The sequence below is a fragment of the Puma concolor genome, chromosome C2 (assembly GCF_028749965.1).
Source record: "Puma concolor isolate L17-30 chromosome C2, mPumCon1.1.hap2, whole genome shotgun sequence".
In the NCBI taxonomy this organism is placed as follows: Eukaryota; Metazoa; Chordata; class Mammalia; order Carnivora; family Felidae; genus Puma; species Puma concolor.
Window position 1 is genome coordinate 149,780,231 of NC_141675.1, and position 20,920 is coordinate 149,801,150.

Sequence of the window (20,920 nt, forward strand, 5' to 3'; positions counted from 1 at the left end):
GGCTTAACTGCTTACTTATTTTTGCTCTAGCCCAAAGCCCCACGATGGAAGGCATACAGTTCTCTCATTGCTGTGTGCCTAGAGTCTAGAACAGCCTCTCTTTCTCAGCACAGAGCCCTACGTGGGGCTCGAACTCACGGACTGAGAGATCATGACCTGAGCCGAAGTCAGATGTTTAACCTACTGAGCCAACCAGGCGCCCCGAAGAAAGTGTTTATTGTAAGTAATGGGATTTCAGAAAAATTGTAAAGAGTTCTGTTATTTTCTGTCTTCTCTATTTTCAGCTTTGAGTCTGTATTCATGTAAAAATAATGCATTTGCTGAATTATAGAAAATAAAAGAACTTTGCAGAATTATGTGATAAAAACATTTAAAAATTGTTAAGACTATTATTAAAAAGTGAAAGCTTCCACATTCTACAGAAGGCAAGCTGTTATTTTTTTTTAATTACATTTTTTTAATGTTTATTTATTTTTGAGACAGAGAGAGACAGAGCATGAATGGGGGAGGGTCAGAGAGAGAGGGAGACACAGAATCGGAAGCAGGCTCCAGGCTCTGAGCTATCATCACAGAGCCCGACACAGGGCTCAAACTCACAGACCGTGAGATCATGACCTGAGCTAAAGTCGGAAGCTCAACCGACTGAGCCACCCAGGCGCCCCAGCAAGGTGTTATTTTGAAAGCCAATGTCAGTGTAAGTCAACGAATCCAAACACTATAAAAAATTAAATCCTAATCCTATAGAATAAAATGACCTTGTTTGAGATGTAGGGTCCGTTGCGAGGACAGAATAGACTTTATGAATGCTGTTTCTCTACAAGGACACTCCTGGGGACCAGCTCTCAGCCAGCCAGTCAACTGTACTGAGTTCCCATTAATCATCTCTAGGCTTGATTCAAAAGGAGGTTTTTAAGAGATGCCAACCTTCCTATAATCAGGACTTCTGTTTTCTGGAACACACCAGGGCTCACGGGGTTTCCGTAAAGGGACTTCAGTCCTGTGCTCACGGGGTTTCCGTAAAGGGACTTCAGTCCTGTGCTCACGGGGTTTGCGTCAAGGGACTGCAGTCCTGTGCCGTGTTTGCTGTTCGGGGCTGACTGTGCTGGCTTTTCTCCTTCCTTAAGCAATGAGGCTAATGGCTATCTCCCGGCTTTGTGAGTGCAGCAGGATTCCTTTCTCTAGGTCATGGGAGCTTTTGCAGAGCATGGCCTGTGTCTGACATGTCTGGCTAGCTCTCATGTGTGAGTGTGGGGCTTTGAGTAGATGTGCCGTGCTTTGTGGTGATGAAGCTTCCGGTCCCTTCCTTTCTGGATAGGGCACAACCTTGGAGAAAGGTGGCATGAATCTGGGTGACACTGGGCTCCTGTCTTGTCACCTGTCAGTGGGTATTAGACGGAGACATCCCGGTGATTAGCCAAATGTGTGACTCCAAGCCTTACCAAAGATCCCCTCTGGTCTTTTAGTGATAACAGAGCCCTCTATTGACGTGACAGACTAACGTGTCTCAGGACAGTGTCAAAGCCATTAAGAGCCCTATGACTCAAATCAGTCTTGAGTTGGGCTCCCTGCTTCACCGCACTTAGACCGGGCCATCCCAGGCCATCCCGGGCCATCCTGGGCCATCCCGGGCAACAGCCTCCTCTCTGTAACCTACATGATTTAGCCTAGCTCATAGTGAACTTACCACGTTATTTTCCTCCTAACTTCCTTTTCTTCGGGAGAAGGTGTCCAGTTTGTGATTCCAGGAAGTTCCTCACCCAGGGAATGCCACAGCTCCCATCCTTCGAATCTTGTATTTTCACCCCAACACCCACAGCTCCCCAAGCCCTGACACACAACTCAGGCTAAAGCACTGGCCAGGGGCTTGGAAAATCTAGGAGCATCTGCAAGATAGACTCTTAGAGAGTCTTTCAGGGACCAGAGAGGTAAAGGATCTAGCCTTTCCACACTGCAAGGATGCTGTACTTGTCATACCTGAGACGGGGGTCTCCCTCATGCACAACAGAGCCCATCTCTGATCAAAGTGCCTCGACGGACTCTTCCTTCTCTATAGGGGCCTCTGGGACTTCTCAGGAGGGTCCTGCAAAATTGGAAAGGTGTCTCCCTGTCTTCTTGCTTTCTGGGTTTACCACCTTTGCTCGGGGACACTGAGGCGGAACGTGGGCATCTGCATTGGATATCAGCTGAGGAACTTAACCCTGGGCTCCCTGGGGGGGGAGTGGAGATTGGGTACTCGGGTGCCCAGCGTGTGGTGTTGGGGGTGTGTGTGATTTAAATGGCTCTGGAACTTGATGCTGTTACAGAAAACACCCAAGCTGTCAGGAAAACTGGGATCTTTTCACTGAAATTCACAAGGGCCATGGGAAAGGCTGTCATTGGCCAGGCTCCCAGGCCTCCGGAACACGGGGAGAGGATGGGGTGCAAGCCCCGCCCAAGCTCCCGGGGGACGGAGTTGGCACCGATGACTACTGGTCAGTCCCTGGACGGCGGGCCAGGCATTTCAAAGGGTGTGGGAGCTAAGAGGCCCTCCTCAGCCGCGCTCTCTATCTCGGTGGCCCGCGCCTCCAGCGAAGCCGGGTAGGAATTGGAGTCTGGGTGGGAAGCAGACTTGAATCTGGGAGAAACAGTTGCGGTGGAGGAAGATAACAGAAAGCTTAAATCCGGGACGAGGGGCGCAGTGTCTTGAGGTCGAGCCCATTTTGCGCCACCCGAGCCCAGAGCGAGGCGTCCCTTTGGAAGGGGTGCAGCGGCCCCTCCGGCACCGACCTCCTCGCCCAGGGCCCCTTGCCCCATCAGCAGTGTCGAGGAAGGGTCCCCAGCGGAGGACAGGGATCTGCGGCCATGGCCGAGGCAGCGGAGCTGGAGGGAGGGCCCCCAGGCCCCCAGGGGCCGCCCGAGGCCCCAGCGCCTGTGGCGGAGAGACCCGGTGAGCCGGGAGCCGCGGGCCGGGAGGCGGAGCGGGAGGAGGCCAGCGAGGGAGCCGCGGAGGCGCCGAGGGGCGAGGGGGCGGGCGCAGCCGCGACGGCCGCGGTGAACCGGGCAGAGAGCCCCGACCCGGACGGAGGGCGCGCGGGCGAGCGGGAGCCCGGCGCGGACGGTGGCCCGGCGGCCGAGACGCGGGGCGCGAGGGCGGCGCAGGGGGAGGCGGAGGCCGAGGAGGGCGCCCCGGGGTGCGCCGACGGCCCGCAGGGAGAGGAGGGGGCGAGCGGCGGGGAGCAGGTGGAGGACGCGAGCCCCGGACGCGGCGCGCAGGGTGAGGCCGCGATGGAGGTTCAGGGGGAGCCCGGGGAGCCCGAGGCCCCCGGGGCGGAGGAGAAAGCGGAGCGAGGGCCGGAGGAACCGGGAGGCAGCGCGCCGGGGGCGCAGGGGCCCGGCATGGACGCAGCGGGGCAGGCGGGAGGGGCGCACGGGACCCAGGGTGAACCCTGGGACGGAGGGGACCGCAGCCCCCAGCCCCAGGCCGAGGCCACGGAGGCCGCGGCGGCGGAGATTGGCGGGTGCGGCCCCGGGGAGCTGGCAGGGGAGCCTCGGGATGCAGCGGCGGGGCCTGCCGACGAGGCGGGGGCCCCGGGGACAGAGGAGTCGGAGGAAGCGGCCCCCGGGGACGCGAGGGCGGAAGCCGTCGAGGAAGGGGACCAGGGTGGACCCCAGGAGGAGATGGAGGAGGCAGAGGAGGAGAGGCGAGAGCGCAGCCCGGAGGGGGCGGGCGAGGAGGAGCCCCCCGACAGCAGCAGCTCGCATCCAGAGGCGGCTGCGCCGACCGGGGCCGCGGAGCCGGAGGCCGAGCTCAGCAACCACCTGGCGGAGGAGAGCAGCGTCGAGGGCGCGGACGAGACCGCGCGGGTGAACGGCCGTGGGGAGGACGGCGAGGCGTCTGAAGAGGGGGCCCCGAGACAGGAGCACGACATCACCCTCTTCGTGAAGGTAAGTTGAGCTTTCCCCAGCTCTTAGCACGCCCCGTCCCATTTTTGGTCTTGGTCTTCCAGGGGTCCCCAGTGTCAAGAGGGTCACTTCCATTCCTAGGAGGGAGGCAGGACATCCTGGGTGTTTTGGGAGAGTTTTAAGGAGCGTTTTAGCGAGACACGATGGTTTGGAAACGAAGAGGTTGGGTGGAGGCAGTCGGGGGACGTGGGGGGATGCAGGGCCAGCACCCCACTGTCCTTTGCTCTGAAAATCCAAACTGGCCCTTCTCCTCCGGAGGTTATTGAAGAATTAACTTAAAGAAGAAAAAAAGCGACACACCTTATTGATGTTCAGAGAAATTGATGCCAAAGAAAGCTTAATACTTGAAGAGGGGGAAAAATGCAAACGGGTTGTAATGCGAGAAGTATCCCCAGGACTCCGATTTCAGAGGCCCAGGGCTGGCCAGGGTTTTCAGCCCCCCAAGAGTATCCCTCTTTGGTGGGTAGAATCGATGAGGTCTATTTGGAAGGAAAGTGGAAATTCATGTAAGTATTAGGGTGTTTATTGAGCATTTTAACATTTATTCTGGACGTTTACAAGATGCTGGTGGCTTGAACGCAATCTGCCTTTATGTCGTATTTCAAACGTACTTCAAATGGGAGAACAGTGAATTTGTTAGGGACTCTGTAGGGCACGACTGAGTACCTCAGTTTTGAGGTTTGAGTTTAAACAGGCATTTCTACAAGGCATCAAAAATGAGAGACGAGGTCCAGTGGTAGCCACCCCCCACCCCCTGCCCCCCACATGGGGATCTTGGTTAAAAAAGCCCGTTCTGAAGACCTGTGGCCAGACCAGGAAAGCAGCAGATAATAAGGCCAAGAATGTGCATTGCATGTTGAATCATAATCCTTCCAGAATACTTTCAGGCTTATACAAGCCAGTTAGGACCTAAAGCTCCTTGCGGGGAATGTAAGCAAATTCTAATAAGCAAAAGGAGAAATGTTTCCAAAGTGATTAACATCAGAATTTCAAGAATTGTTTGGGTGGCAAGGGGGTTAGGGAGGAGAGGGCATGTATTTCTTCACTAGTGGGAAAGGGCTTTTTTGAAAACCTTGGAGCCTTTTAAGATTATGCGTTGGGATAGAACCTAAGGGCACAGCCCCTCGAAAGGGCCTCTGGGAGCTAGAAGTTTGCAGGGAAGGGGAAGGAGAAGGAGGGGGAAGGGGGAGGGGAAGAGCCAAATGCCCTGCCTGTGCTGTGTGCCCCAAATCTGCTCTTGATCTGAAAAATTCCCATTGCTCTGGTCTCACGGCCACCTGATTCCAGCACATCTTTCCAGCCTCTTGTTACAGTTCGGAAATACAGTAACACCTTCCTACCTTGTCCTGCTTCCGTTCTCCACTGTCTCCAACCCAGGCCCTTGGTGACAGCCAGTGAGCTACACGTTGTTTCAACGTGTAAAATTCTTCAGTTGTTTATTGCGGAATTTCAGATAAGTCCACACCCCTTAGCCCGGCCACAAGGTCAGTCCCTCATGATGTTATTCTTGCCTCTTTGGTGTTGTCTGGATGTCTCCACCCCCCTCCCCTGCCCCCCTTTGTTACCGATGGTACCACTACGGCAGCCATATTGAACGAGTTACTTTTCCTTGAGCGAAACACATTCTTTCCTGCCCGGAGATTTTGCAGGTGCTGTACCTTCTGCCTGAATCAAGTTTTTTCCATCTCGACTCTCTCCCTGCCCCCTGCGGGGTGTCTGGATTCATCATGGGGAATCATCTCCTCTGGGGAGCCTTTTCCAACCCCAGTCTGGGTTGGGTGTCCCTCTGTTGAAAGTCCACTCACGTCCTGTGTGTTTCACCTCTCCCCTTGACTGTGTGAAATTCATCTTCTCCCCTCCATGTGGAGCACAGGTCTGGAACACGATGAAGATTTGAATGGGTGCCTGTGTGCACGACAGCCACGGTTACCATGATAATCAATAGCATGGACCCACAGCCAGGGGATCAAATCCTGGCTCTGCTGCTCTCTTGCAGTGTGACCTTGGGCAAGCTACTTAACTTGTCTAAGCCTTTACTGCTTATGGATAAAGTGGGGATAATAATAGTACCTACCGGTGAGGTTGTTCAAGAATTAGATTATGTAAAGCACTTAGAAGAGTACCATGGCTTGAGATAAGCATGGTGCGAACCTGTATTCTTACTGTTATATCTGCTTAGCTTCCACAAACTTCTATTGCTTTTGCACAGAAATAGTCCCCTGCCCATTTCATCCCTGCCTTCCTTTTTTTTCTTTAAAGGAAAAATCTCTCTAGATACCTAATTACCTCCATTCTCTGGGGATAGGAATGTTATGGAAAGTAAAAATGCATTTTTCTTCTCAGATCCTGCTCGGGAGGCAAGGGGCTTTTTTTTTTTTTTTTTTTTTAATATTTATTTGTTTATTTTTTTGAGAGAGAGCGAGCGTGTGAGCAGGGGAGGGGCAGAGCCCCATATGGGCTATCCAGACTGTTTTATTCTGACATGATCATCTTGGTGATCATTTGTGCCCCCCCCCTTTTTTTCTTAAAGAAACAGATCTCCAGGGGAGCCTGAGTGGCTTAGTTGGCTTAGTTGGCTAAGCATGCGACTCTTGATCTCAGCTTAGGTCTTGATCTCAGGGTCGTGAGTTCAAGCCCCACACTGGGCTCTGGGCTGGGTGTGAAGCCTACTTAAAAAAAAACAAAAACAAAAAAGGGTAAGAAAACAGATCTCCAACTAGGGAGATGGGTTTTTAAGCAACTACTATTTGATACAACTTCTGAGGGTCACGTCAGATGTGCCTCATAGGATTGTTAAGGCATCCCCTTTAATTTTTCCACCTACAAATCATTCTACTGAAAAACAAAAAAGAAATCAAGCAAAAACCTTTCATTTATTTATTTTAAAAAATGTTTATTTATTTATTTTTTTTTTAAATTTTTTTTTCAACGTTTTTTATTTATTTTTGGGACAGAGAGAGACAGAGCATGAATGGGGGAGGGGCAGAGAGAGAGGGAGACACAGAATCGGAAACAGGCTCCAGGCTCCGAGCCGTCAGCCCAGAGCCCGACGCGGGGCTCGAACTCACGAACCGCGAGATCGTGACCTGGCTGAAGTCGGACGCTTAACCGACTGCGCCACCCAGGCGCCCCAAAAAATGTTTATTTATTTAGAGAGAGAGAGTGTGTGTGTGTGTGCACGTGAGCAGAGGAGGGGCAGAGAGAGAGAGAGAGAGAGAGAGAGAGAGAACTCCAAGCAGGCTCCATGCTGTTAGTGCAGACCCTGACCCAGGGCTTGATCCCATGAACCGGATCATGACCTGAGCTGAAACCAAGAGTCCAACACTTAACCAACGGAGCCACCCAGGCGCCCCGAGCAAAAACCTCTTAGACGCTTGTATCTTTTGAGTTTGCTAATTCTTACTTTTGATTTAAAATCCTTAAATTAGTTCAACATAGACTTTCTTTGCCAGATTTATCTTTCTTTGGGCTTCTTCTTTGGGCTCTCCTCCATAATCGACATCTGACCCTCTGGGTTTTGTAAACATGTCAAGTTTTTCTGTGCCATTTCTGGAGTGCAGAATTCACAGATTTGTTTTTTAAGGGAGAGTACCGCAAGCATTTCAAACATCTCCTGATGGCCTGGCAAACACCGTTTTCATTAATCGGCCCATATTTTGTGATTTTTAACTTTTGCTTTTCCCCCTGGTTTTTAAAATACATATATTGGTTGCAAACATACCACAAAGCAATGACATATGACCCAGTAACATGTGCTAATAAAATCTGCTTCTACTTCTAACCACCCGGTGGTTTATAATCTCCATCTTTGTGAAAATTCTCATCCTACTAATTTGCCATTTTGTTTTATTCCGTAAGTACGCAAGAATGTATTCTTGTAAAAGAGCCAAAAGCGTATAGAACAGGCCCAGGAAAGCTTCCTTGAATTATTGTATGGGAAATTAATTGCTGATCATGCTAATTCTTTTATTTATTTTTTTTTTTACAAAGAAGTGTTAATTATTTGTCATCAAATTATAAGGTAACCCTGCAGTGTATTTAGTAAGAAAGAGTCATTTCTTCTTCACTCATAACAAAGGGTAACAACATAATAACATACCAACATAACAATAACAAACGACAAACAAAATACTGACAACAAAGGATAAAGTAGGGACTTCACCAGCTGTGGGGACTTAGTCGCTAAGGAAGTCTTGCTTACAGATTTGGGGCTTCTAATCCAGCGTGTGTACTTTGAGGCAGGGTCTAGGCGTAGGACAATCGGAGTTATAGATTTCCTGGCAAATGTCACATGACTTAAAAAACCTCAGTGTGACCAACGAGTAATCCTGGGCCAGAGTCTAGGAATTTCTGAAATTAGGTGTTTGGACACCATATATTTAACTGTTAACATGCAGCTACTGCAGAGCTCAAAAGCTGGCATTTGCCATCACATTTGGGTCTCTAGAGAGGTGGAATCGGTAGAACCAAGTACAACTCAAGAAAGACGTGACCTTTGGGGCGCCTGGGTGGCTCAGTCGGTTCAGCATCCGGCTTCAGCTCAGGTCACGATCTCGCAGTCTGGTGGGTGAGTTCGAGCCCCGCATCGGGCTCTGTGCTGACGGCTGGGAGCCCGGAGCCTGCTTCGGATTCTGTGTCTCCCTCTCTCTCTGCTCCTCCCCCATTCGTGCTCTGTCTGTGTCTCTCAAAAATGAATAAACGTTACAAAAATTAAAAAAAAGAAAGAAAGAAAGAAAGAAAGAAAGACGTGACCTTTGAAGAGGCATTGACGTTGAGAACTGCCCCCCAACGTAAGTAAATGAATGAATGGAGGCAGCCAAGCAGGGCCACACCACGTGGCCATGGCAGGAGAGGAGGGGTAGGTATGTGTCCAGAGCAGCAGCTGACTGGCTCCTGGTAGACCAGTTGGCTGCAGCAATCTGGGCACCTTCCGTCAGGAGAGAACATGTCAAGACCTGTCCTGCGGGGCTTGGTCACCAAGGAGCTCGAGAGGGAGGTGGTATTTTCATCGTGTGTGGGCTGTGACCACGCTCCCTGGAGGGAAATGGGCAAAGGTGCACTCCTAGAATTTTACGTCTCCCTGCAGAATGACGTTTTTGTCCCTTGTGTTCTGAGCGTCTGATACAACTTGCCTGCAAATACATTTATGAAGTCAGTAGAGGTAGTTGGGGTGGAAACCGAGACGGAATGCGGTGTTATGCTAACGTCTGATACACCTGCACACACATGTGCACATGGGGTCGGGGGGGGGGGGTGGTGGTCCCTCTCCCCACGCTGGCAGGGCAGTGGGCTCATTGGAAGCTCTCAGTCGGTGCCTTTTGGGAATGGTAGGTAAATGCCCAGGTGGATGCCGGTGGCATCAGTCCAAGGTGACCCAACTAGGCCACTCAGATATCCTGCGGATATCTGTCTGTACCTGGAGATACCTTCAGAAACAGATACCTGAAGATCGGCAAGATACCTTCAGAAACACCACACCGGGGCCTTTCGGCATGTGAATTTACTCTTTAGTTTCCCATACGCAGAAAAGTCAAAACCCAGCCTTTGAAGGAACGTAGAAAGTACAAAGCTCTTGAGCCATGGTTTCGGTTCAAGTAGGTCACAGTGCTGTCGATGCAGCCCTTAACCTAGCGCATGTGAATTTATCACCTACTGTGTGTCAGACACTGTGCTACAGTTTGGGGACCCAACGTCAGGCAAGACCGACAGGGTCCCTGCCCTCACGGAGTTTACCGTCTAGCCCAGAGGACAGACCCTGAGCACTGAATGCTGGCAATAGCAGGGACTACACTGATGTGCTCACTTTTGTCCTCCCGCCTCCCCCCCCCCCCCCCCGCCCAGCACAGGGTCTGGCACACAGTAGGCACCCAGTTAATGCTGGCAGGAAGGGGAAGAGGCAGCGAAGATGAGTAGGAGGCTGTAGGAGCATATAGTGGGAAGACCCACAGGTACAGTGCTAGTCACTAAGGTGTTTGTCGATTTGATGTATTTGGGGAGACACAGAGAGCGGGTCCCTCCGATGATCCCTAGTGCAAGTTCTTGAAGATTTTCGAAAACAGGCTGCCTTTGCTCTCGCCACTCTGTGAGCTCCTGCGACATTCAGCAAAGGAGGGTTTTCTCCGAGAGTTGGGGAGGTGGACATTGAAATCTCCTAGACTCCTTTTCCATCAATTTTTTTCTACTTTTTTTTTTTTTCTGACAGAGTGCTGATTCATGAACTGGGCTTTGTATTTGGGCATAGTTGGGGGTAGAGGGAGATACTCTGTCCGCAGTATAGACATCACCGTGTTTTCTGGCACACCGTTCTCCTTCCCGTAGGGAGATGGTATCCAATTCCATGTTCAGCTGGATTCTGCAAAGCCTAAAATATTTACTCTCCGGCCCTTTGAGAGAAGGTTTGCTGACCCATAGTTAAACCCCCTTTGATTTGTGACCTAGGACTAGATACATGGCCTTTGGCACAAAATTGGAGTTTTATTTAGCAAGGAAGAAGAGGAATGGCTGTTGAGTAAAGAATCAGCAGTGTCTATCACAGTGAAAAATATTTAAGACGCTGAATATCTTATACTTATTTTTGGAAATGTTATTTTTCTGTGAGGCCCCTAATCTTGGTTTAGGTGAGGTTGAAATAAAACAGAGATGATAAATATAAAAAGATACTATGAGGGGCACCTGTGTGGCTCGGGTCAGATTAGCGTCTGACTTTGGCTCAGGTCGTGATCTCCTGGTTCGTAAGTTCAAGCCCCACATGGGGCTCACTGCTGTCAGTGCAACGCCTGCTTTGGATCCTCTGTCTCCCTCTCTCTGCCCCTCCCCTGCTTTTGCTCTGTCAAAAATAAATAAACATTAAAAAAAGACACAATGAAATACAATACAATAAAAAGTAAGTCTTTTTCCACCCCTGAGGTCCAGCTTCTCAGTTTTTCTTCTTGGAGACAGTCACTGAATCTCTTTCCAGGGGTATTCTGTGCATATTGAAGCTGGCATGTAAATATCCTCACTGCATTAGTTACCTATCACCGTGTAATAAATTAATTACTCTGAGACTTAGCACCTAAAACAGCAAACATTTGTTATTCACGGCTTCCCTGTGTTAGGAATTTGGGGTCTTCTTGGTTGGGTAGTTCTAGCTTATGAGATTGCTAGATGTGACGTTCACAGGGCTGTGATCTCATCTGAAGGATTGGTTGGGGCAGGGGAGGATCTACTTTTAATGTGGCTGAGTCACATGACTGTTGGCAAGTGGTTCGAATCCTCACCACTTGGGGCTTTCTTCATGGGCTGCTCTCATGTTGGCACAACATGGCATCTGGCTTTTCTTAGAGCAGGGATCCAAGAGAGAAGAAGCCACAATGCCTTTTATGACCAAGTCTCAGAAGTCGCACACTGTGGTTTCTGTCTTATTTATTTTATTTTTTTAGATGTTTAATGTTTATTTATTTTTGCGAGAGAGAGAGGGAGACCACGCATGTGCACAGAGGGGCAGAGAGAGTGGGAGTGCAGGAGGGGCAGAGAGAGGGGGAGACAGAGGATCTGAAGCAGGCTCTGTGCTGACAGCAGAGAGCCCGTCATGGGGGTCGAACTCACGAACTGTTGAGATCATGTCCTGAGCCAAAGTTGGATGCCTAACTGACTGAGCCACCCAGACATCCCTCACAGACATATTTTTTAAAAAGTACCACACCTAATTTTGTTTTCATAAAAAGTAGTACACTGGAAATACATTGGGTTACATCTTGCTTTCTTTACTTAATGGTATATCTTAGGTATCATTCCCTGTTGTACCTGTAGCTTGATTAAATTCTGATCGAGCTAAAAGTTTAACTCTGATCTAGTTAAAAATTTCATAGTTTTCTAGTGATAGATGTACTCTGTGGTCAGTCTCCCATGGGTGGATATTTAGATAGTTTCCTTTTTTTTTTTTTTTTTTTTTTTAACAGAGAGAAAGCATGAGCTGGGGAGGGGCAGAGGGAGACAGGAACTGAAGGGGGCTCCGTGCTGACAGCAGAGAGCCCAATGTGGGGCTTGAACTCACGAGCAGTGAGATCATGACCTGAGCAGATGTCCAACGCTTAGCCTACTGAGCCACCCAGGCGCCCCAGTAGTTTCTTCTTTTGGATGTTAAACCACCCTGTAATGAATATCCCTCTGTGCATATGTAATCACACATGGAAGCTCACTTCTTTAAAAAAATTTTTTTAATGTTTATTTATTTTTGACAGAGAGAGAGGGACAGAGCATGAGCGGGGGAGGGACAGAGAGAGAGGGAGGCACAGAATCAGAAGCAGGCTCTAGGCTCTGAGCTGTCAGCACAGAGCCCGACACGGGGCTCGAACTCACAGATCGTGAGATGATGACCTGAGCTGAAGTCGGACGCTCAACTGACTGAGCCACCCAGGTGCCCCAGAAGCTCACTTCTTAGATAATATCTCTTTTGGTGTATGTGTGGTTGAGTACACTTTTATATTTAACAACCATTGACATCTTTTTTTCTGTGAGCAGCTCGCTTTTGTCCTTTGCCCATTTTGCAAATGAATGTTTGACCTTATTTTTCCTAATTTTTGTATTAAGGAAGTTAGACCATTGTCTGTCATGTGGGCTGCATATATTTAATTGAACTGTTTTGTCTATTTGTACTGGAGTAATTTATCCTTTCAGTCTTAGTAACTTGTTGGAATTGATGCGCAGGAAAACAAAGCATAGGCTGTGACAGCACTCTTAAACTCTCCAACTTCAGGGGCGCCTGGGTGGCTCGGTTGATGAAGTGTCTGACTCTTGATTTCGGCTGAGGTCGTGATCTCACGGTTTGTGGGATGGAGCCCCATGTCGGGCTCTGCACTGACAGCGTGGAGCCTGCTTCAGATTCTCTGTCCCTCTGCTTTTCTGCCCCTCCCCCGCTCTCTCTTTCTCGCTCTCAAAAATAAACATTAAAAATAAAATGACATCCCCAACTTAATTTACTGTAATCTTTTTTTTTAAATGTTTGTTTATTTGTGAGAGAGACAGAGTGCGAGTGGGGGAGGGGAAGAGAGTGAGGGAGACACAGAATCCGAAGGAGGCTCCAGGCTCCGAGCTGTCAACACAGAGCCCGACGTGGGGCTCGAACTCATGAACCACGAGATCATAACCTGAGCTGAAGTTGGCCGCTTAACCGACTGAGTCACCCAGGTGCCCCTTAATTTACTGGAATCCTCAAATCCTCTGTTTTACTTTATATTCTATAACTTCTTAAGTCCTGAGGGATTAGGTATTTCAATTCTTGCCTCTCTCCCTTTCTTTTTAACTAGCACGTTACACTTTATCAAGCACATGCCCTTTGAGAATTAAGTTCTTTCTTACATGGTAAGAATTCCCGTTCAAAACAAAATTTCAAATATCTAAGATAGCGGGATCATTTCATGCCACACGGCTACATCACTCTGATCTTGGCATGCCACCTACTGGAATGTATTTGAGTCCCACAAATAAAAACCATCGTGAAAAGTAATCGTCTGTGATGCAGTGATATCAAAATATCATTTCTGAGGTTGTCTCCTCGCCAGATGTTCTATTTCTGCCTCCATCTGTCCAAAGAATTGACCAAAATTTACAGAGAATGATGCCATAGCCTATTTTTAGAGATCCAGTGAATTGTGGAAGACTGCTCAGAGCTTATGTTTAATTAGTGGGAGGGGGAACTGAAACACTCAGATATCAAAGATCATTCGGGGAGATACTTTTGAAGCTTTGGGGGAGGGGGTAGCTCTATGGAGAACAGTTGATATATACTTATTCACACAGCAAGGGAAGTCAAATCTTATATGTTTGTGTAAGAAATCATCAGATTAAAAATATTCTCTAATTCTAGATTTTTATTGGGTTTATGAGCTCTACCCCAACTCCCTGGTTCTCCTCCCTTGGGTGCTTGCTTGGCCACATGAAAGTTGAGTGTTTTGCTGTGGGGAGAGGTAAAAGGTGCCTTTCAGTCTTCTAAACTCCAGAGTGGTGTTTTGGACTCAAGTGGCTATTTAAAGCAAATATTGATTGAGTGCCCGCCAACTAGCAGACCCTGTGTTTGGGGCCGGGGTACAACAGTGACACACAGTGATGAACACAGCCCCTGCTTTTCTAGAGCTTTCAGCCTAGAGAGTGATCCAGAAGCAATGGCTAGAGTGAGGAAGGGGAGTGTGTGTGTGTGGGGGGGGGGGGGCGGCGTTTGCTGGAACAGATGGGAGAAATAGGGTAGCAGGCTGGGCAGTGATCCCTAAAGGGGGGGGATTTGGCCTCTAGACCTCAGACAGCCTGGGCTCCGCCCTTCTGCTGCAGTCTCTTGCGCTCGGAAGACTGTGCTGTGTGTAATAGACGGGTAAGTGGATGATGGTAATGTACACGCTTGGCTACCGCATCAGGTACAAAGAATCGGGTGGTCAGTTTGCAGAGTGTAAATTGGGTCATCTCGTACCTTCTCAGTTAGCCGTGAATGCCTCACGCGTCACTTGGCACTCGCAGACATCGGCTTGTGTCTGAGCACAGTAATCGAACAGCTGTTCAAGCTGGGTGCATGTTGCAAATCATCTTTGGCTTTCTATTTGTATAGCAGGAGACTGTAGGACGCGGTACAGTGAAAGCACAAAACGGGGGAGATAGACGGAGGTCACTCGGTGGTGTTCAGCTGGTGGGGGCGGGGGGCGATCTGAGGGGTCCAAGGCAGCTTCGCACACGTGTCCACTGTCCGGGCAGCGGGGCCGGAAGGCGGGGCTCAGCCGGGATTGTCAAACGGAGCACCTGCAGGTGGTCCCTCCAGCTGGTGGCCTCCAGACACACAGTGGACGAGGCAGCAGGTGCACAGCCTTTTATAGCAAGAGCCACATAGCATCGCTCCCACCATATCCTGCTGGGGACCAGGTGGTCCCCAGGGCGCTGGCCAGATTCAGACCCCGCTTCTCGGTGGGAGGAGGGCGAAAGAATTTGCAGCCATCTTTAGCCGATCGCGCAGTCACGTGATTTCACGTGACGTCAGAGGGTGCCGAAATGCTCAGATCGTTTATTTATAGATCCAGTTCTTTACTCACTTTGAACTAGGAAAGTGTCAGCGGTGCCTAAAAGCAACGGAGTTATTTATTTATTTGCTTATTTATTTATTTGTTTATTTATTTATATTCAGCGATGGACAGAGCAACCTGTTTGCACGATTTACTACAGCAGATGTCACTGCCATGTAATTACCGTAATTACAACACACGGACGAGGCGGGCCTCGAGCTGAGATCTGGGCCACTCCACGTGTCCTTTCTACAGTCATTTCTTTGTCATCTCTACGAAGCGGCCATTCATGCTTATGAAGGAGAAGGGTACCATGCCAATTAAATAGAGACTTGCCCCCACACCCACTTTTGCTTCTGAGCGTGTGAGTCCCACGCGGTCCTGGAGTAGCAAGAGGCTTGGGTCCCCTTTCAGAAGCTGTGCTATCCTGCCTTTGGGCCAGCAAGACTCTCCCCCTAGACGGTGTGGCCAGCTGCAGCGAGAGGAGAAAATCTGGACCCATTCTGCCCAAGGCGTTATCTTTTTTTTTTTTTAATGTTTATTTTATTTTTAAGAGAGAGAGAGAGAGAGAGCTAGTGAGGGAGGGGAGGGGGGAGCAGAGGACCTCAAGCAGGCTCTGCACTGACAGCAGACAGCCTGATGTGGGGCTCGAACTCATGAACAATGGGATGATGGCCTGAGCCTAAGTCTGGTGCTCAAGTGACTGAGCCACCCAAGTGCCCCCAAGGCTTTATCTTTGTGTTTTTCTAACCTTCCTGGGGCCTTAAGATGCTGTGGTCCGGGAGGAAGAGCCTCATTATGCACCCCCAGCATCACCCCTTGGGTGCCCCAGGCCCACCTCTAACCATGGTGGGTGGAGGGAAAGACGAATTGGGGCAGGAAGTCGCTGTTCTCTTCCCTGAGTGGGGGCACATGAGGGGACTGATGAGGCCCTTAGGACAACAGCCAGAGGCATGTCTAAGACACTGCACATCACAGACATCACATGCTTTGAAGCCCACATAGAATAAAAGCGCTATTGGTCTGGAGATACAGGGACATGGGGCTTTCTTCCTAAATGAGGGAAATTAATACCTTTTTGGTGCCTTTGGTGTCAGGGAGGCGGTGAGTTCGAAGAATCTTGGACTGACTTAATCCCTACCCCCAACTTTGTTCCCTTTGTTTGAGCCCCGGGCTGGCTGCCTTCGACGCTATTCCCATAAAAGGTCAGACTGGATGAAGTTTTGGGTTGCAGCTCAATGGTTTCTTTGTGTCATTTAACTTTACAGAGAATTTAATGCTTAAGAAAACTCAGAGGTATTAACACATCAGATATGAGAAGGACATTTTTTTGTTAATTGCCACTTTAACCAATATATTATGACCCTGAGTCGTAAGCAGCGGCAATAAAGTGAGATTGTCACTCTCCCGATATTGACATTTGCTGTCGTAAATTCTGCACAGATGTTGCTCTGCCCATCACTGAACATAAAAAAAATAACTCCCCTGCTTTTAGGCACTGCCGACATTTTCTTAAGCCAGTTCAAGCGCGTAAAGAACTGGGTCTATAAATAAATGATTTGAGCATATCCGCACATCGTGCAATCACATCTTCAGGTGGTGGGTTAAGGATGGCTGTGAATTCTTTGACCCTCCTTCCACTGAGAAGTGGGGTCTGACTCTCCTCCCTCTGAAGCTGGCCAGACCCTGGTGACTGCCTGGTCACCACTAGAATATGGTGGGAGTGATGCTGTGTGGCTTTCGCTATAAAAGGCTGTGCACCTTCTGCCTTGTTCACTGTCTGTCTTGAGGCCGCCAGCTGGAGGGACCACCTGCCGGTGCTCCATTTGACAATCCCGGCTGAGCCCAGCCTTCTGGCCACGCTGCCCCGACAGTAGACACGTTTGAGAAGCTGCCTTGGACCCCTCAGATCGGCCCCTCCACCAGCTCAACACCACTGAGTGACCTTTGTCAATGCCACATGGAAAGGAAGGATCACCTAATCCAGAGCCTTGTCCAGATTCCTGACTTATGAGAGCACGAGAGATTAAAAAAAAGCAGCACCCTCTGTTAAGTTTGGGGTCATTTGGTCATTGGCGATAAGTAACTGGGATGTGTGGCTTATGTGTCTTCTAAGCTGGTGAAATCTGGTTGGGTCAAAAGATAGGACCATGGTGAGAGGTATGGAGGGGTTTAAGGCAGGTCCAGGAGACACAGGAGGTTCCGTGTGGCCAGATCTTCGGTCTGCCTCGTGCATTTTTTCCCTGTGCAGTCACTGCAAGGATTGGAATATTCTCATCCATTCAAGAACGCAAACCACCAGGGTATATAAAAACAGCTTGCATTATTAAGCAGGCTTTCCAGAACAAGATGTTCCTTTGTTGTAATAATTCCTTGTGAGAATTTTACAAGGAAATGAGCTTTTCATGTCCGTGTAAAAGCTTCAGTTGGTATCCGGCCATATTATTAAATAAGGATTAAAAATAGCCCTGGAGTTTTTAAAGCATAATTCGTACACGAGGATAAATAGTAAGTTCCATTCTGTTCGTCCGTGTACTTCTTATGACTTGATTCCACCTACTGTGACAATGAATATGAACACGACTAAGCCTCTGGCCAGAATTTAAAGCTAAGAGCAATTTGATTCAGTGATTAAGTTATGGGGGTCAAGGGTGGCCAGCCACCTGATCCATGCAATAATACATCGATTGTTATGGCTGTTGAAAAGAATAAATACTATACATACCTGGGAGCGTAGTTAGGATTAATAGGCTTTTTGAAAGGTTCAGATCTATGTTTCAAAAAGTTTTAAGACCGAAAACATATTTCTGAGGACCCAGGTATCAATGGTGCATTAAATTGTTCTTACGTTCTAAGGGTAGGAAGAGTGAGAAGCACATTTCAAAATAGAGCATATCTTTTTTGTGTGTGGACCGGAGTAAGAAACTTAATAAACCTAATAGATGAATAAGGTGCGGCCGATGGGCCCATCTCTCCGCTCCACTGGGGACAGACAGCCTAAATCATTGGCTGGATGTGCCAACAAAATCAGTCTTGAGAAGCATTACCAAGAGGTTAGGCTTGTCTTTATGTAAGAAAAACAAAATACTCAATTTTCCTTTTCTAAAATAGGCTTTGCTGCTCTGATGATACATTTTTCCTTTATAGGCTTACAAGAAGTGGGATGCGTGCGATTTGTGTCACAAGATATGCTAGTATAACGATAAACTCTACTGACAAAGATGAAAGCGAGGGGCTTAACGGCCTCTCTCTTCATTCCTCCTAAGTGTGGTGAAACAGAGGGTCTATCCGTTTGGTTCCCATTCTGCGAGGACCCTTCTGCCGTAGAGTTGGTTTGTTGCCGTCCCCACTGGATATCTTGTCACACCACTAGATGGCGGAAGAGGGAAGGCGAGAGACACGACTGTGGGGCCGAAGGGGTGGTTTCCCGTCCAAGGAGCGTTCCCTCTCTGCCTTGCAGAAAATGTAAAAACCAGAAGCCTTCCGGATGGTCTGTACCTCACAGTAGTCATGGTGACGATACAGCTGGAATTATTGGAATCGCTGGCTTTTTGCCTGCAAGCAGCCGATAGAGCCCTTCCTACTGACCTTGGCAGTTGCCTTGGCACCGTAATCGGTGGTGATAACAGGAGCCCAGCAGGGCACGGTCCGGCTTTCTGCTCAGCTGCCCACGGGCCCTCTTCCCTCCCAGCTGCAGGTGGCCAGCTCCGGGGCCCCACACTGCCAGGCTCCGTCCTGCACCTAACCAAGAGGTGGGGGTAGGACCCGTGAGGACTCTACTTCGCGGGCACACATTGTAGAGGAAGACGGGAGAGGGCGATGCTGAGCTGAGAAAAGCTTGTGCAGTGGTTGCAGGCAGAAAAATGACCAGACGTCAGCAAATGGCTTGCCTTGGACCTGAGCTTCAAGAAGACTGGTTTCCCTCGGTTGAAAGGGAGACTGGAAAATAGGGACTCCACCGTTAGAGCAGGGGATATCGGATGCTGTGGCTGCCCTGGCAGAATCTCCCCGAATACAGAAATTGGGAAATGAGCCAAGAATTTAGCACCTTGGGGACTGGCACTCTCTGTCCCATTTCTATTGGTTTTTCTCATGTTGTCTCTGTCACCCGGTTAGGGGGTTTATATATCTTTTAGAAAACTTTATCTTTCATAGGCTCCTCCTTCCCCAATTTTGTGGTTGTTTGGGCATTTCTATAAAAGCTGTTCCGTTAGTTCTGGGCCAAGAAAATAATCTTCTGTTGTATCATTGTGTCCGTGGGAAAATCAGTCAATATATCAATTCAACTCACATCATCTTTCCCAGGAATGAAGTTTCCTTATTAAGCGTGTCCTTCCCCTAAAAGGTATCAGTGAGTCACATTTCAGTAATGGATTTTTTTTTAAACCGGTAGTCCAAATTTTCAGAACCACAAGCCTATGGCACACCTTATTCTGATGACCTAGGTGAATTAGCTAGTCAAGGTTTGTAGAGTATTTTTTTCTTACTTCCTGCACCGACAGCATCTGAATCCAAATGGAAAGAGTTAAAAGTCCCCTGAAATTATTCAACGTATTCACCGAGAATACTGTGCGAAGTGGGTTTACGGCTCTGTATTTCTCCAACACCGTCCACTGTAGGCGGGATTTCAGAATGTTCTCGGCACAGTGCGTATCAACACTAGGTCAGGAGTAGAATACAGCAAGCAAAACTCCAGAAGCTGACCCTACTCTGGTTGAGCCTCTCTTCTCGCCCCAATGGCACTGTCCCCTAGAGCTTGAGGATGTGTTGACAAGTCAAAAACACTGGAAGCCTGGATGCTTCTATTCACAGTGTGGTAGTGTGCTAACTAACAGTGTGTTTTGGGGATCCCCGATCCGTGGATTGACTTCTGAGCTCATTCGTTGGCTCAGCAAGCATCCCAAATGTCCTAAAAGAAAATCTTCTTTTATTGTTTCTTCTACGATTTCATCTTTCGGAATGGGGCTTCGGGTTTTCTGGTTAAGGGCACCCAGTGTTTTGTGCCATTTCTACCCTTGCGTCTTATTTTGTTGAGTAGATCTTTATTGAACAGATTCATGGACAAGACAGTGTTAGACCAAACCCTTTTCAGCTCCCTCTTCTCTTGGCTTTAGTCGGAGCGTCCCTATGACCGTGGTTCTGGGCAGTTAGTGTGGTTTGGGACGGAAACGGAATCCAGGGAACCAGAGCAGGGCTGGTTTAGATGATGCCTAAGGGTGGGCTGGACGAGCTGAGGCACCTAACCCACTTAGGGTCCCGTACCTAAGACATAGACAGTGCCCATCGCTCCCGCCCGCCCTTATTCCCCTGAATGCCCTTCTTTTTGTGTCTGTGTAGATGCCTTTATTTCAGCAACAAGTGAGAGCCCTCACAGAGGCCTGAATGTAGGGCACCGGCTCTTAATCCCATAGGACCTTTCTTTCCCATAACTCGGGGCATTTTTATAAAATTGCCTTCAGTGTGGGGTGGGGTGGGACAGCTGCCTGGTGGTTCAAAGGGAGAGCAAAGGGCTCACTCTGCTGTCCCTCCCTTGCCTGAGGGAGAATTTTTCCCACACTCCCATCTCTAAAGCCCTGTCTGTCCTCCTTGCCCCTTCCAAGTGGGAGCAGGGAGAAGGGTCTCAATTTCAAAAACCAGACCTCTACTTTGGTTTCTCACCCCTCTAGTGGTCGTGGTCAGACCGATTTTGGGGAAGAAGTTGTCAATACTCAACCCAACACAGGTGTGTCGCAAGGGGGCTGTCCTCAGAGAAGGCCAGGTTAACTGGTGTTAGCAGAGATTTTGTTCAAGAGGGATGCTTTTCCTGTGGGGATTGGGAGGTGGGTGCAAAGAAAACCAGGGAGGGCTTCCAAGGTCTTTATACTTCAAAGCACGTGCCTTGCACATCACCGTCCATTCTGAGTCTTATATGGTATGATCCTTTTCTGGTTCTCGTTTCTGGTTCATATGCTTCTACG

General features: G+C 49.0%; 1 protein-coding gene across 1 annotated transcript in view; it reads left to right on the top strand.

The window, feature by feature from the left end:
* Nucleotides 1-2,492: 2,492 nt before the first annotated feature.
* The window catches only part of CLIC6 (CLIC family member 6), a 44,836-nt gene continuing 26,408 nt past the window's right edge, over nt 2,493-20,920 (top strand). The window contains exon 1 of the mRNA XM_086675923.1: nt 2,493-3,924. Within this exon, the coding sequence (XP_086532049.1) occupies nt 2,842-3,924 (1,083 nt within the window). The 5' untranslated portion in view covers nt 2,493-2,841. The remainder of the gene's footprint in view (nt 3,925-20,920) is intronic.